The sequence below is a fragment of the Helianthus annuus genome, chromosome 8 (assembly GCF_002127325.2).
Source record: "Helianthus annuus cultivar XRQ/B chromosome 8, HanXRQr2.0-SUNRISE, whole genome shotgun sequence".
Classification (NCBI taxonomy): domain Eukaryota; kingdom Viridiplantae; phylum Streptophyta; class Magnoliopsida; order Asterales; family Asteraceae; genus Helianthus; species Helianthus annuus.
The window spans coordinates 84,926,822-84,943,541 of NC_035440.2; the positions used below are offsets into that span (position 1 = coordinate 84,926,822).

The window sequence follows — 16,720 nt, forward strand, 5'->3', positions numbered from 1 at the left end:
AATGGTACTCTGAACAAAGCAAACTACTTGAAAGTGTGTTATCCAAGGCTGTACAAGTTTCTTATTCATTCAGTGCTGCTTGCTCTCAGTCACAGAAAGGGAGGTTACGATGTGATGAGAGATTATCAAATGAATATGGTGACAGCTCTCGTGCTTAACAAGAAGTATAACTTTTCGAAGATTGTTTTTCATTATATGGTGGAGAATATAACTTCAAAGAGCAAAACTTGGGTGTATCCATGTTTTATTCAGATGATGATAGATCATGCGTATCCTGGTTTGGAGCGAGATGAAAATAATGATTTGTTGGTTTTATTTCATATGGATAATGAGTCTTTGAAGCAGTTGGGTAGATATCATCCAAATAATCCAGAGCCATCATCGAAAGTTGAATTCTTTGGCTTCATCAAAGACAAGAATTATCAAGATCCAGATCCAGTAAATCATTAGAATTGGAGGAATGAAGAAGAAATGAAAGAAAAAAGTTATGCTGATGAGCTGAAAGTTCTTGAAGATTTCAGAGAATCTAGGAATGAGTGGTTCTTGAAAGAGGAGAAAAAGAAGAAAGGCAGAAAAGCAACTCCGAAAGCTCAAGAGGAAGAAGGCTCATCTTCTCAACCTAAACGTAAGCGTCAAAAGAAAAAGGTTGAAACTATGCTTGTTGATGAACCAGATGAAGATAAAGCTGAAACAGAAGTTAATGTTGAAGGAGATGTTCGTCTTTCTCCTAGATCTGCTAAATTTTTGGAAGACCTTAATAAGTTTAATGCTGAATAAGAAAAGACAGCTGATGATGTAGAAGGTGATGATGGTGATAAAAGCTCATCAAGTTCATCTGATGAAGAGATTGACGAAACAGAACGTGCAAGGAGAGTTAAAGCTGAGATTGAAAAGGAGAAACAGCTTAAGAGAAAGAGGAAAGAAGATAAAGAGGATGAGTTGTATAATCCTTCTCCAGAGCATATGATAGAATCTCAAACACCTCCATCATCTGGTGGCAGGAAGAAACAATCTGCTAGAAAGAAAGTTGCTACTCCAAGGGCAAAGGGTTTGAAAATTATGAAGAAACCAGTTCAAAAACCAAGTAAACCACCTACACCACCACCAGAACCACAACATCAATTATCCTTAATTCATTCACCACTTCATCAATCACCACCAAGACAACCATCTCCTATCCAAACACCACTACATCTATCTCCACCACATCTTTCACCACCACACCAAACACCAATCCAAGAACAACCTGTTTTCACTTCACAACAAATTTTTCAAACACCTCCATCTACACAACCACCTATCCAAACGACACCTGGTTCTTCTGGTTATAAAACATTTCCTACTGTTCCTGAGGGTACCACTCTTGATGAAATTGGAGATTTTGGATTTGCCAATGATGAACAAGTAAAAAGGTTGGAGAAGAAAGTTGAGGAAGTCGTGGTAGAGAACAAGAAGTTGTTGGATAGAGAAAATAAGTTAGAGAAGCGTGTAAAGACTGTAGAAGCTGAAAATACTTCATTGTTAAAGAAAATTGAAGCTGATCAGTCAGAGATTGATATTTTGAAAGTCAAAGTTGCAGAACTAGAAGAAGAGAAAGCACGACATGATGAGCAAAATAAGTACTTTGAGCTGAAAAACAAAGAATTAGAAGCTGCAAAAGCTATGAAAGAACATGAGATTTATATGATGAACAAAGTGCTTGAAAATATGCTTGGAAAGTCAATTGAGCAGAGGTTTGAAAAAATCGAAGTTGAAGAAGTTAGGGCTAAACGTCAAGCTGAAATCGATGCTCAAATGAAGAACAAAGGAAAGGGAGTTGAAGGTGTTATTGAAACTTCTGAAAGATCGATTGTTCCATCTACCATTCTTTATTCTCCTATTCAAAATCCACGTCCAATATCTGTTGTATCTGGTATTTTCGAAGAGGATGTGTTACTAGATGATGTTATTAACGAGGAGAAAGATATTGAAGAGGATGATGATGAAGAGAATGATGACGAAGAGGATGATGAGGAGGATAAAGTAGATGATGCTGATGATGTATTTTCTGCAAGCAGTCATAGTGATGATGATGATGATGATGACGATGATCAGGGAGGTACTGGTGTTAGAGTTACTGAAGCATCGAATGAACAAAATGTTGATGATTTTCTTCACGATGATGTGAATGAAGAGAATGAGGATGTTTCAGGTGAGGGGAGCACGTGGATGATCAAAATGTTGATAAAGTTGAAAAGTTGATTCTCCGTTTAGAACTTGAAGTCGAAGAAGGAGAATTTAGGCATGTTTACACTTTGAATGATATTAAAGAAATGACGCGTATTAATGATCCTGATTTCAAGTTTGATTTTGAAGAGGAGCTTAATGCGTTTGATATTAACCAACAGCCTGAATATGAGTACAAGTATGTCGAGGTAGCTGATAAGTATGATCAAGTCGAGGTTGAAGATTGCAGTGACGAAGAGAATGTGAATGTTGATACATCAGACTTTCCTACACTGGTAGAGTTTTTCAGTCAAGAGAATGTCGATGAGTTGAGAAGAAAAGTGGAAGAATGTCTAAAAGATAAGAACTTTGATGGTACAACAAAAGATCCACAGCGCGAAGAACGCAAGAAATGGTCCAGAAAGAGTACAGAAAGAAAGTTTAAGCGGCCATTGAAGTATTATAAAAGAGATAGAAATGTGTCTTTGGGAGATATTATCAGCTGGAGCTTTCTACCTCAAGTGAATGTGTATGCTATCAGGAGAGAATTCGGAGTGCAATATTTTGAATACATCCAGGACATCATGTCATTTCCATGGTGGGATGTTGAAGAGTTATCAAAAGTACGAACTCTGGATTATCCGGAGAGATAGTATGATATACCCATCTGAGGTTTGATGAAGTTCGAAGCTTTTAGAGGTTTCAAACACTGGAAACCTCATTACCCGAAGAAAGTAAGGAGAGTGAATCTGGAGACTGGAAATGTAGAAACAATCCTGCAGATAAAGAAGCCAAGAATGTTGAAGAACATTCCTGTACCAAAGATGGAGCAGGATTTTCATACTGGATTTATGTATTGGGTGTACAACTGCTTGACTACTGAAGTTGTGATTATCTACAGGGTTGAGAATGAAGTCAGATACATTCATGTCTATGATCCTTTATGACTGGTGAATTGCTCAGCGAAAGACATTGAATGCCTGTTTGTGAACAAGATTGGTTTCAAAGTTGAAGACAAAGATCAAGCGATGCAATTTCAGAAAGTTGTATCTATCTACTTTTAAAAAGGAATCAATGCTGATAACAAATGGAATTCAAAGTGGCGAGAGATTGAGAAAGAAGAGGCTCGAAAAGATGAGAAGAGAAGAGAAGAAAGGCTCGTGAAGACAAAGTTAACATGCTGAGGCATACAGTTAATCAAAGAATGGCTGCTGAAGAAAATAAAAGAGTTGACGAGAATGAGAAGCTTAGGAAGCTGTTGTTGAAAAAGTCTAAGCCAAGGGAAGAGAAGTTTAAGTCGCTGTGAAGAAAGAGCTGAAGACCAGACTGAAGACTCCGACAATATCCAAGGGGGAGTTTGTTAGTGCATAATGTCTATAGCCTGCGTCTAAAGTCTAGGTCATGATGTATAGGGGTCAAATATGTCAAATACGCAAAGCTTAAGGGTGTTTATTGTAATTTCTCATGAAAGGGTTGTAATGTAATTCCGCACGAAATTACGCACGAAATTACATTAAGTAATTTCGTTTGAATGGAATGTGTAATTCTATGCGGAATTACAATTCCGTTTGAACTAAATGTTGTAATTCCATGCGAAATTACAAGTCTATAAATAGTGGAGTCTAGTTTCTCATAGCTTGGGTGTAACGAAGTGCTGTCGGATTTTCACTGTGATTTCACGTATAATATCAATGAGAAGCTGATTTTAAGTATAAACTCTGTTTTCTACACCTTCTTTAACTGATTCTAGGCTGTTTGTTTGATTCCGCCTCTCAAACAGTTGTGTATTGTCTCTGATTGACTCATTTGATCGTCAAAACGATCCTACAGGTTGAGGGGTAGCCCGTGCTACCCCTACTAACACTTTGATTTCGCCCCTGGTTCACACTTCTGTTAAACATATATTCACCCATATTGAAGACGGGGATCCGAGATAACTTTCAACACTTAGGATTTTGCCGAAACAGAAGTAACAGAGTCCCTTCACGCGAATAGGATGTTCAGTCGCGCGAATCGGATGTCCATTCGTGCGAGTGGGATGCCTATTCGTGCGATTGGCTTCTGTTTTAGGACGAGTTGGTTCGGTTTTGCTTGAACAGACTCGTTTCTTGGCTAGAATCCACCTCAACACTAACGCACAGCTATAGACTTAGCTTGTGAGCTCGGTGGGTTCTTGATTCTACCAAGTTTCAATATCAGAATGGTAAAATGTAAGTTATAAAAGTTTGAATAAAAGTAAAACATCATCCTTTATCTTGGTCCTCAAAATGGTGAGTTTCATCACTAGGCCTGCACCGTAGGTTGTGAGGAAAGTTTTATCGGTCCTCAAGCGTATTAGTAAAATCATATGTTTGTAGGAAAATGTTTACCGACGAAAACTAGGATGGTAAATGTTTTTGGTTTCGAAAGGTTTTGGTGGTAATGGACCGACTAGTTAAAACTTGCGTGTATTACAGGGTGTAAGGTAGTTTTAAAAGAAAAGGAATATTTTGACTGAATTTAGTTGGTGTGGATGTTTGTTAAAAGGATAAGATGTTTAGATCGGTTTTGTGGCGAGGGCTAGGGTTCGGGTTTTCTTGGTATCCAAAGGGGTTGTTTGGATCATATCCACAGTTAAAAGGATGCATTATAGAGGATTAAGTGAGTTAAATTTATAAAAATATAGAGATAGAAGAAGTAGAGATGTAGAGAAGTGGTAAAAAATTGTAAAAAAGGAGATAGTATTTATAAGGTATAAAAAAAATTATTTTTTTAATTAAACTAGTTGTTGGCTAACGACTACCCAAACGGTTCAATTTCAACAACCAATCCTAGTTAGCCAGCTCGCACCGCCCCCCAACATCGGGCTTGAAAGCCATGCTAGCGGGACAATACCATGGCCAACATTGCGACAATGTGAGTTAGCCAGCGTTGCCTAGCATCCCGGCTCCATAAAACGCCCCACTCAATAGCCTAACACTAACAAAGCTAGAGGACCAAAACCACAACACAACCAAACAAAAAGCCAAGAAAAGAACACAACACAAAACCCTAGCAACCAACCAGATCCCCCATCCCAAAACCTGTAATCGCTACATCATAACCGCTACTTTCTGTCCATAAATCTTCAATCGGAGAAAAAAAGCTTGAAATTCATTCATGGCGATGTCGAAATACGATCTAACACCTCGAATTGCTCCCAATCTGGACCGGCATCTCGTGTTTCCGCTGCTCGAATTCACTCAGGAGCGTCAACTGTACCCGAACGATCAGATTCTCAAAGCGAAGATCGAGCTTTTGAACAACACTAATATGGTTGATTACGCTATGGATATTCACAAGTCTCTGTACCACACGGAGGATGTTCCTCAAGGTAGTCAAAGTTTTTATTTATGTTAGGGTTTTAGTTACCGTTTTTCGTTGTTTTGGTTGGATATTTGTGGTTTTACTTATGTTGCTGTTTGAATTTTGTATGTGTTTGCCCTAGTTGCTTTGATTTGTATGAATGTTGATTTAAATTAGTACTAATGTAACTAAGTTTAATTTATCTGAAGAAAATTAGCATTAAAATATTGAAGTTTTTGTGGAATAATGGGGATTGTTATGTTAGCCAACTATGGGGTTTATCTTGTTAATGTTATTATTAATTCAGTTTAATAGAGTGTCGTACGGTAGACCGTCGTAGAGGCTAATTTTTTTGTAGTTAATCTTGTTAATTTCTGAAAGTAAAATGATATAGAGTCTTACTGTTTGCTATCATGTTAATTTGTTTTGATAAGTAATTGATTTTGTAGTGATATCTATGTCAAAAATATGTTAATTAGATTTCAGGGAAATTTATAAGGTTACATATACGTAGGTGGGTCGCAATTATTGAACTTGTTATTCATTATGTCAGGCTAGATTGCTTGTAGTCGGGTGTCTATTCTTTGTTTTATATGTTTGATGTATGACCTAGGTTATTCATTACGAAAAACGGTGCGCTTGGCTTTTAGTGCATCGTGCCTCAGTTTAGACGTTGTCGCTTTTTAAAACCAAGGATGTATCATATATATGTTTGTGAATGTATGCATGTTAGATTTTATAAGTTATAAGTGGATGTTTTTAGTTTAGCAGAGTTTATATACGCATCTTTTGATGTTGTGGGAAGTTGTTATCAGATATGGTGGACAGGAGAGTAGAGGTAGTTGCAAGATTGAAGTCTTTGGAAGAGGCAGCAGCTCCGTTGGTCACTTTTTTGCAAAATCCAAACGCAGTTCAGGAGTTGAGGGCTGACAAGCAGTATAACCTTCAGATGCTTAACGAACGTTATCAGGTAGGTACCCAATCATTATGGTTTTAGTTTATTTGAGGTTATTGGGTCAGTCTTTTGCTTTTGCATTGAGGTGTTGGTTAACTATCAATGAGATTATTAGCACTATGTGCATCATGCATATTTTCGAATGAGTCTGAACGTTGGTCATGTAATGTAAGCTACGTTTTTGCTAATGTATTCTTAACTTTCTATGTTTCAATCAGATTGGTACAGAGCAAATAGAAGCGTTATATCAGTATGCCAAATTTCAGTTCGAGTGCGGTAACTACTCAGGAGCAGCTGATTATTTATATCAGTACCGCGCGTTGTGCACCAATGCTGAAAGGAGTCTTAGCGCGTTATGGGGAAAGCTAGCAGCCGAAATACTCATGCAGAACTGGGACATTGCTCTTGACGAACTCAGCCGTTTGAAGGAAATAATCGACTCTAAGGTCCCACTTTATGCATACCCTTTTGAGTACTTTTACGATTTGTTTATCTTTCTTTCAAGCAGAAATCTAATGAGAATTATTATCTTTCAGAACTTTGCGTCTTCATTGAATCAAGTTCAAAGTAGGATCTGGTTGATGCATTGGAGTTTGTTCATCTTCTTCAACCATGATAATGGCAGAACACAAATTATCGACTTGTTTAATCAGGACAAGTAACGACCTTTTAGCTATTTCTTGCTGCTTTGCATTCCAATATTTATTCTAATGAAATGTCTCTTTCAGGTATTTGAATGCTATTCAAACCAACGCTCCACATCTCTTGCGTTACCTGGCTACTGCGTTCATTGCTATGTTGTCAAAAGCGCAAAAAGCGCGCGCCTAGGCGCCCGGGCGCAGCGAGGCGCACCTATAGCGCCTGGTGGTAGCCTAGGCGCAAAAATGGGATTTTTTTGAAAAAACGGTGCTGAGGCGCAAAAAGCGCGCGCCTAGGCGCAAAAAACGTTGTTGAGGCGCAGGGAAAAAGGTAAAACAGCACAAATGACCATTAAAAACGAAACCGAGTGCGTGCAAAACTGCCTCACGCATGCAAAACTATTAGCTACATGATCTTAAATGGCATATATAATAGTTTTTTTAATTTTATATGTGGAATCTTATTTATTATCAAAGCATAACATATTTTTTATATTTTTTCTCTATGTGCGCTTTTCTTAAAAAAACCCACGCTTTTTTTGCGCCTTGCACCTAGGCTCCGGGCGAGACCGATGCGCCTCGCCTGCGCCTTGCGTCTTTGACAACATAGGTTCATTGTCAACAAGAAGAGAAGACCTCAGTTCAAAGAATTCATTAAAGTCATTCAGCAAGAGCAGCACTCGTTTTCGGATCCAATTACAGAGTTTTTGGCATGCGTGTATGTTAATTTTGACTTTGATGGTGCTCAGAAGAAGATGAAGGAGTGTGAGGATGTAAGCTGCTTTTTTTTTTGTTTCTTTTACTTATATACACATGGAAGATTTGTTTTTTTTAAAGCAAAAATGTTTCAGAAGCACAATCTTGCTTGTTATAAAACCTGAAAATGTGCATACAGGTGATAATGAATGATCCGTTTTTGGGCAAACGGGTAGAAGAAAGCAACTATACAGTTGTGCCATTGAAAGACGAGTTCCTTGAGAATGCTCGTCTTTTCATCTTTGAGACTTACTGCAGAATACATGAGCGTATTGACATGGGGTACAAACTTTGTTCATTATATTCTTTTTGTATTTCGTGTTTGGGAGCGTGAAGAAATCTGAATCTTGCTCTATGGTTTGGTTTAATGATCTAATATTCAGGGTGCTTGCTGAGAAACTGAACCTAAACTATGAAGACGCTGAAAGGTGGATTTTGAATCTCATTCGAACTTCGAAGTTAGATGCCAAAATCAACACCCAAACTGGAACGGTTGTTATGGAACCCATTCATCCTAACGTGTAAGTATAGAAAATAGTTTTCAAAATATGTTTGCTTTTATTTCTGCTTTATGCCAATTTATGGGATTATAAGTTTATAACGGTTTTATGTGAGTTGGATTAAATTTACAAATCCTTTGAATGGATCAAGTTGGAAAACTTACCCAAAACTGAACGGGTCAAACTTGTTGAAGGTCAAACCTGGCCCAACCAGTTTGACCTGAATTAAATATTTCTTGGCTTCAATCATTTACCTCGACATTTTTCGTCTTATGATGCGCACCTTGAGATCTTGCATTTGAAGTTTACATGTGTACTTCTCGTGGACCATCAATGTATGTTTGACCTTTTCTTTCTTCACAGGTATGAGCAACTTATTGACCACACAAAAGGACTCTCAGGTCGCACATACAAGTTGGTTAGTCAGCTCATGGAACACGGTCAGGCACAAGCTGCTCGATGATTTTTTGCTTGCAGCGGGTTTTGACCATATTTACTTGTTTTGTTAGGGTTGGTGGATTTTTGACTTGAGCAATGAGCAGATTTATGTTTATCTTAGACAATTGAGTTTTTAACCGACAATTGTGGTTAAGATGATGAAACGAAGCTGTTACTTTTGAGCCCTGATATTTTTGTGTTCTGTCTTTGTGTATTGTTGTTTTGCGTGAGATGGTCGACAATGGTTTCTTGCTTGTTCTTTGTGCATCAAGATGTCTCAAACCTGGACATCCAAAGTTGGTTGGTTTTATACAACTAACCGATAAACGAAACCTAAAGTTGACCGAACCCACAGGATTTACATTTTTCATTGGAGTGAATACTACTTGCTACAATGGGACAAAAAAAATGTTGGTACAGCTCTAGCAACTTTAGACCATTTGCGCCCATCGTGGTCTGGTGCTAGATGGCAGTGAAGTCTACAAATGACGAAGAGAGAAGGGGTTGTCCGTGGTTTTGGACGGACACAGACGGGAAATGTGAGAGATGTAGAAAAAGATGAGACGTCTGTGGAGGTGAAGATGTCCGTGAAGAGATCCATCGTTAGTTGATACACGCTAAAGGGTTGAGTTTAGGTCTTGTTGAAACCATATTTACAAGTAATAGTTAATTTATTGAGTGATATGACACTACATAATTAACTAAAAAGATTAAAAAAATCGTTTAACTATTTCTCTTACCTCTCCCTTCTCGCCCTTTATGGCCTTGGTGGAGGGTTCTTTGGTGCGAAGTTTGATGCCCCTGTGCAGTGTCTAATGCCTAATATAATTGAGATGACTGAGATGCCAAACCACAACGGATGGTCTTATACATAAAAAGGTTCTTTTTTTTTTTTTCAAAAAAATTATGTGTTACTTTGTACCTGATTTCACCCGATACCAAGACTATGTGGTGTGGAGGAGGGTAGTTCTCAAAGGATGATCTGCCACGTAGGCGTCCACGTAAGCGGGTGTGTTAGAAAGAGAGAAGTGGCCCGGCGTTGGCGTTGAAGGGATGACCGAGAGGACGGGACACCCCGAGGGGGGCGGTGTACAGACATGACGCCGCACCAAGCCGGTCTAGAGATGTCCCCACGCGTATCAGCCTAACTAGTTGTATCAAAGAAAATACTCAAAGAAAGATCATGAAAAATATACATTTTAAAACTAGATGTAACCAAATCGTAGGCGGTTAGCCAAGAAAATATCAAAGTTGAAACAATAAATATTTTGGCATGAACAAAGTGACCGGAAATTATGCTCTCCGCCGTGATCCGAGGCCGCCTCCTTGCCGGACGATTGCAAGACGATGGAATATTGAACGAGTAATTTCAACTTTAAAGTAGTCTCTTAAGGACGGTTCTGATTTTAGGGTTTCTCAGCAGGACGACGTCGTTAACACGGAAAACTCAGTTTTAGGTTTCCAGTTACAACTACGATGACACATACGGACGGTAATTTGGATTGAAATCGTACTTTTTCTTATATCAATATGCTATTAGGATCTCTAGTTTATCTGATTTAAACAGAGTAATTTGATATTTTGCAGGTTTAATATTGCTGTTCTTTTGGCCAATCTGCATGAGTGTTTGTTCTATATAAATGATGTTTACAAGTAAGTAATTTATTGGCTCAACTATTGAATGATGATTTAGGTTCCTTAATCCTTATGTATGCCTCTAATTTTAGGTCTTACATATGTTTAATCTGTTAGTTTAATGCTCTGTTTCCTGCACTGCAAGTGTTCATATAGTTATTTAAGTTAAACTTGTTTCGATTTTCGGGATTCGAATGTCATATGTTGTGGCCTATACTAAGCTTAGCTACCTAGATAATAATATGATCATGGATGTGGTAGTTACAGCGCGAATTCACTTGATATACATGACAATGTTTTAATTGCACTCAAGGGAGTGATGATGGTTACTGGTTAGGACTTATACCCACCCACAAGGGTGTAAAAGGAATTGATAATCGTCTGATTAAAATTGCAGATGGTTTATCTGCTTTAGTTAAGTTGGCTGTAAGCCAAAAAAAACCTTTGTGTCGGAACTATACAGTAGCACATTGCAAGCCAAAGCATTTAATTATCCTTATCCATGCCGAATATATAAGAGAGACTCGGTTAAGAAACAGTTATCATCTAAATACTGTATGGTACTGCTAAAGGCATAAGAGTCTTGAGATCTGATCAAGGAAAGTCGAAGCTTTCGTCAGGGATCCCGGAACCGGATCTGGAACTCCCAGCACCACTCTGGCTCTGCCTATCCTGGAGAGCCCGGATAACTGAATTTGCTGGAACTTGAGGAAGACCGAGGACCCTGTTTTTCTTGATCGATCCTTGGGCTTCGACTAATGCTGAAATTTCAGTTTTCCAATCATGAGATGCTTCCCCCGAGGCTTCTTTTGTTGCCAATATCTCTCGCATCTGATTCTGATGAACAACAAACAACCAAGTATTAAGTGTTTATATAATTTTCTATTGAACTTGTTAACTTCATACTTGTAATTTATAAAACGACTAGATCATACCCCAATCAACCGGGCCCTCTCAGACGCCCACTCCTCTGTGTTTTTGCTCTTGTGTGTCTCATCCCAGTATTGCACAACCGTAGGAGACTCACTGTACTTCTGATCCAGATCCTAAAAAATAGAGTATAATAGAATGTTAAGTTGTTAACAGTTTAACCCTTATATGAATTGCTAATTTGATAAGGTTTCAGTCTTAAATATAATACTTGTTTAAACTTATAGAACGGCTTTGCCCCGGTTGTGTGGACCACTTGAAGCTTTCTCCTATTCTCTGCATTAATGGCAGACTTCTTCTTAAAGGATCTGTTGCGCCAATGAGAACAGAACGACCTCCACACATTTTCGTTGAAGTATGTTGGGCACTGTTCCTGAAGTGTTGTGTTGTTTCGTTCTGCACGTATCATAGCCCGATTCCTCTCCTCATACAGAGTCTGAGTCATTGTACGGGATACGTGCAGTTTCACAACTGCGTCACCTTGAGCATCCGACACACCGGGTTGATAGCTATAGTATCTCTTTCAAAAACCAACAAATAAAGTCAAGTATAATACAAGCTTAAGTATTGTTAATCGATGATAAATGTAAATTGCATAAATGAGAATGTATTTACTCGGAACATGGAAATGACAGATGGCCAAAAGGTAGTAGGCGCCTTTTTAAATGTGAATGTTCCTACAGGCCAATTAGCGTGTTAATGCACTTTAGGTGATAAGTGCATGTCTCCCAAGTTATAGGGTCTTTATTGTACATATAGTGAAAGTTAGTCCTAGTTTTATCCTTGGACATTTTGTCCAAGTTTTAGGAAAGGCTTTTTGTCTGAGTTTTTGTTTAGGTCTTTTGTCTGAGTTTTGTATAGGACTAAGGTCAGAGTTTTGTTTGTGTAGCCTTTTGTCTGAGTTTTGTCTAGGTCAAAAGGTCTGAGCTTTGTGTAGTTTGTTTGTCCGGGCTTTCTAGTCTGTCTTGAAAGTCCGGGTTTTGCCTTGTATATATACCTTTATGTGGAATAGACAAGGCGGCGATTCTGTGTGAAATTCTGTGCACCTAACCCTAATCATTGTGTGTGTTTTGTCTGGCGGCTGCTTTGTGTGAGTGACGTCGTTCATCTTCCTCATCAAGAATACTCAGTGTATTCTTGATTTCTCTCACAAATCTTTGCATACTAGTGTTTCATCTGCAGTGGTTAATCATCAGGTGGATTCCGCACACCTGTTGGTGGCTTTAGCTGAGTGAGATCTTGGATTAGGAGGCCTTACATAGCGCGGATTATAGCTAACAAGGTCTTTGTAGCAGTCTTGTCAAGGATGCTGCATACACAAGATAATATAGTTCAAATCATAGACCTATTAACTGTGCCCATCTTGTCACCCCTAGTTAAAATCATAAAGAAAATGTTACTCACTGTGTGCTGCTAACATTTATAGGTCGAGGGACCGTAGGAGGACTCCCGTACTCTCCTTCAGACTGACTTCTTACTCTTGTAGCTACATGAGAGTTGTATGAACTTTATGTATAAACATACTATATATTAATAAAATATATAAACAAACAAACAATTGTAGGTAAGTTGCATAAAAAACACCTGGTGGGCCCTGATCAACAGCATCACGCCTGGCATGCACTCTTTGTTTTCGTTGCCGTGCCATTTCACTTCTTGGTGATGTAGTTAGATGCAAATATATGTGAATAGACAGATGTACCCCCAGAAGATGGCTCCTTGTTCTAGTTCTACAATAAGTTTTGATAATTAAAGCATGATCATCAGCAGATCTTAATTGAACTCTAAAATTGTCAGTCCTAACATTGTTTCTAACCTTTTCATTTCAAATTAGTAATATATACTAGATTTTTAAATAAGTAGATCTTATTGAGTAAACTTTAAATCAACTGAATTTCAATACATACTAAAGAACTACTGTGAGTTGTATTAATTTAATAAATTATTGATTAAACATTTAAACTTTAACATCATGCACCCCCAATTTCATTTTAAACCATAAACCCTAATTTAATATCAAATTACATTACCCCCTAACTTTGATTGCAATCGGTGTAAACTAGTAGATTTAAAACTCTACGATTGTACTTTCCTGATTTCATTCACATCTTATTCTCAATTTTAAATGAAGATTTAGTCCATAAAAGTAAACTATAAGTTAAGAGATTGACTATCTACCTTTAGATCATTTCATTTAATCAAGAACACTACCGATTTCCCTGAAATTAAGAAAGTTCATCAAAACGGTAACACAAACCTGAGTTGGAGAGGGCAATGCGAGAGATGGAAACAAAGGGGCGAGATCAACAAAATGAGCTTTGGAGAAGTCGCCTCTTAGGTCTATATTTACTTTGGACAATGACAGAGTTACTAGGGTTACACGCTATCTTTTTATATATAGGCTCTTCAATAAATGATGTCTCTTAGTTTAGTATGTTAAGTAGGCCTAGGTGTGTAATGGATCATATCTTAGATGTGATATAGTTCATTTACATGACAACATGGATTAAAATAAATGATCCAATAGTCCAATAAATCAACCCATTTAAATAGAACAATACTCGGGTCTATGTTCCCTCAGTATTTATCATTTATGTATACATTGATTCATATGCGAATTGGTTTTAAATTCAAGTTGCGAAGGTTGGTTCCAAAACTAACTATTGAGGCATGTACATCAAAAATACCTGTCAAATCTATGAAGCTTGGCTTTAGATATGATACGTTAAATTTGTAATATGTTCTTTTAGTATTAACAGTTATATAATAGATATATGGTAACGTATAAAGCATGTAAGGCGTTTTTAAAAAGTGTGTCTCACGCCTGAGCCGCTGGGCGCTGGTTCTAGCGCTTCACCATGGCTGAAGCGGCATGATTACAAGAGGGTGGTGGTTAGGCGGCGCTATGCCAGAGGTTTCAAGAGGTTGCCTTCTTCTTCCGATTGGTTTTCACTTCTGGTGAGGTTGTTTTCACGCGAGGCGCTTATGGGATAGAGAGAGTGGGTGTGAGGTTTCATTGTGTTTTGATTTTCTTTAAAGAAAAGGCTTTGAGATTATAACAGTGTTCGGTAGATGTGCATGTGCTGAAAAAATAAAAATTGTTAATCATATTTTAACTATAATATTTCTTTGGTTGTACATACAACTTTAGTTTATAATTAATATATAAGTATTTAGGCTGTACATATAGCTTGTTAGGTTGTAAAATGTAGTAAATATTATCTAGAGTTGGTGCCTCACACACGTGAAGCTCTCCCCTCGCGCCTCGGCTTTCAGGACCTAAGTTCCTCGGAGCATCTTGCGCTTCGTAAAACCAAGATGTAAGGATTGATGTTTAGAAAATAATGACCCCTCATAGCGATGCTGATAGTGCGTAATCAGAAAAAATAACATATGTCTGGTCTTTATATAGCATGATATATACATATATGTATGTATGTATGTGCGTGGAATCAAGAGTACAACTTATTTTCATCATTAAAGTGTTGTTGTATTAGGTATTTAGTTTTTTGGTCTTGTTACAATTTGATAGGATATGTTTCCCAAAACTAGTTATAAGATACTAATATGACATGTACCTTGAGCCTTTATGTTGTTTGCTTTAATAATATCTTGATTTACCCTTCCACTAAGTTGTATGTTTTAATAAGCAAAACCTCCTTGTTCCTAATGATGCATTGCTTGACTTATTTTTTGTTTAAAAGAAGTCTTTACCTTATTTTTTGTTGGAACCAATTTAAATTATCAATCTTTGTAGTTATGGCATCAAGTAATAAGACTCGCAGTCATGACTACATTTCTCCTCTATCCATATAAGCCTAGCTGTACGTGACATCATGACCTAATGCAACCTGAGGCGCAGGATGTAACATAAAGCGCAGCTGAGGCGCACTTTTCTTGGTGAAAAATCCATCCTGAGGCGCGCGCCTCATTTATAAGCCCTATTTTTGTGCAGCAGATTGTGGTACATTATGCTTTTCAGGTTGTACATGTATGTAAATTCAATATTAAAACACATATAAAGCTTATTTGTGTCCAAATATTGGGTGAATGACCCTAGAAACCTATAGAATATATAAAAAAAGTTATATAATCGTCTTGCGCCTCGCGTACGAAAAGCCCGCATCTTTTGCGCTTCAATTTTAGACATCCTCGCTTTTGTGCGCCTTGTGCTTTTCAAAACCAAGGTTGAGGTCCATTCCCATTCGTTGACCAGGATCATATCGATCAATCAATGTGGTTCGGATAGAACAGATATGGGTTCTGCACTTGATTACGCAGACCCATGAAGAACATGGTGAATAGGGGTGTAAACGAGTCGAGCCGAGCCCGAGCCCGACTAGGCTCGAGCTCGGCTCGTTATGTTTTTATGAAGCTCGAGCTCGAGTTCGGCTCGGTTCGAGCCTACTTCTCTGAGCTCGAGCTCGGCTCGCGAGTAAAACCCAAAGCTCGAGCTCGGCTCGAGCTATTTCGAGAACAACCTCAAATGAGCTAAAAGCTCGGCTCGAGCTCGTTTCAACAGCGATTAAGCGAGCCAAAGCTCGACTCGAGCTCGGCTCACCAATGTTGTCATCATAATTATTATATTATATATATAAAAAACTAAAATTTTGTTTAGGCTCGTTTGGGCTCGCGAACCTAAACGAGCTTTGTATTTCAGGCTCGAGCTCGGGCTCGATAACTAAACGAGCTCTATTTCAGGCTCGAGCTCGGGCTCGGGCTCGTTAAGGCTCGAGCTCGGGCTCGGGCTCGTTAAGGCTCGACTCGTTCGAGCTTTTAACCGAGTCGATCACGAGTAGCTCTTGAGTCTCTGGGCTTGTTTACACCCCTAATGGTGAATACAGAAATACACAATAACACACTATATATTCACGCACATAATTTGGTACATATGAGGGTATTTATACCCAAGTTTTTGACGGTTAAATAACTAACTGACATGACTTTTCTTAACCGACACAAACATACCGGTTGACTTTTACGACTTTGACTTTCCTAAATTACATAATAATAATACTAAATAAACCATGTGATATCTTGATTAATAAACTTTCCAAGACCATTCTTTTCATTTCCAATCTAAAAATTGATTCCATCCCAATGATGGTACCGTGCCAAACATGCCTCAAGAGTCGATTACTGGAGACAGGTGGTTTAAGTAGTTGACTTGAGTCGGTTAGCACAATGGCCCTGGTGTCAAACTTCTGACATCGTCATGGTCCTCATTCATCTTCTTCATCAAACTTGTGTCTAGGGGTTTGGAAAGAGTCGTAGTAGACAACGAATGGCGCTTACTATTTCACATATCGGTTGATTGTGATGTTTTCTTATAGCGCTTT

The 16,720-nt window shown here is 38.2% G+C and overlaps 2 protein-coding genes across 2 annotated transcripts; one reads left to right on the forward strand and one right to left on the reverse strand.

Annotated features, from left to right (window-relative positions):
• The first annotated feature begins 5,173 nt into the window (after positions 1 to 5,173).
• Positions 5,174 to 9,018, forward strand: LOC110873253 (eukaryotic translation initiation factor 3 subunit E). Its single transcript, XM_022122186.2, has 9 exons — positions 5,174 to 5,557; positions 6,345 to 6,499; positions 6,703 to 6,930; positions 7,021 to 7,142; positions 7,213 to 7,269; positions 7,733 to 7,895; positions 8,018 to 8,160; positions 8,262 to 8,399; positions 8,742 to 9,018. Exons 1-9 carry the CDS (start codon positions 5,344 to 5,346, stop codon positions 8,839 to 8,841), a joined length of 1,320 nt encoding a protein of 439 aa, XP_021977878.1. The 5' UTR covers positions 5,174 to 5,343; the 3' UTR covers positions 8,842 to 9,018.
• A 2,027-nt stretch (positions 9,019 to 11,045) lies between these two features.
• Positions 11,046 to 12,072, reverse strand: LOC110873250. Its single transcript, XM_022122185.2, has 4 exons — positions 11,997 to 12,072; positions 11,593 to 11,901; positions 11,387 to 11,497; positions 11,046 to 11,288 (listed from the first exon to the last, which is right to left on the reverse strand). The coding sequence occupies exons 1-4, from the start codon at positions 12,003 to 12,005 to the stop codon at positions 11,046 to 11,048; spliced, it is 672 nt and encodes a 223-aa protein (XP_021977877.1). The 5' UTR covers positions 12,006 to 12,072.
• Between the last annotated feature and the right edge of the window lie 4,648 nt (positions 12,073 to 16,720).

Coding starts and splice junctions, on each gene's coding strand:
- LOC110873250 (XM_022122185.2), bottom strand. Junction 11,498..11,592: donor CGTTCTATAAGTTTAAACAA/GTATTATATTTA, acceptor TCTATTTTTTAG/GATCTGGATCAGAAGTACAG. Junction 11,289..11,386: donor AGAGGGCCCGGTTGATTGGG/GTATGATCTAGT, acceptor GTTGTTCATCAG/AATCAGATGCGAGAGATATT.
- LOC110873253 (XM_022122186.2), top strand. CDS start 5,344: ATGGCGATGTCGAAATACGATCTAACACCTCGAATTGCTCCCAATCTG. Junction 7,270..7,732: donor TTGCGTTACCTGGCTACTGC/GTTCATTGCTAT, acceptor TTGACAACATAG/GTTCATTGTCAACAAGAAGA. Junction 8,161..8,261: donor CATGAGCGTATTGACATGGG/GTACAAACTTTG, acceptor TCTAATATTCAG/GGTGCTTGCTGAGAAACTGA.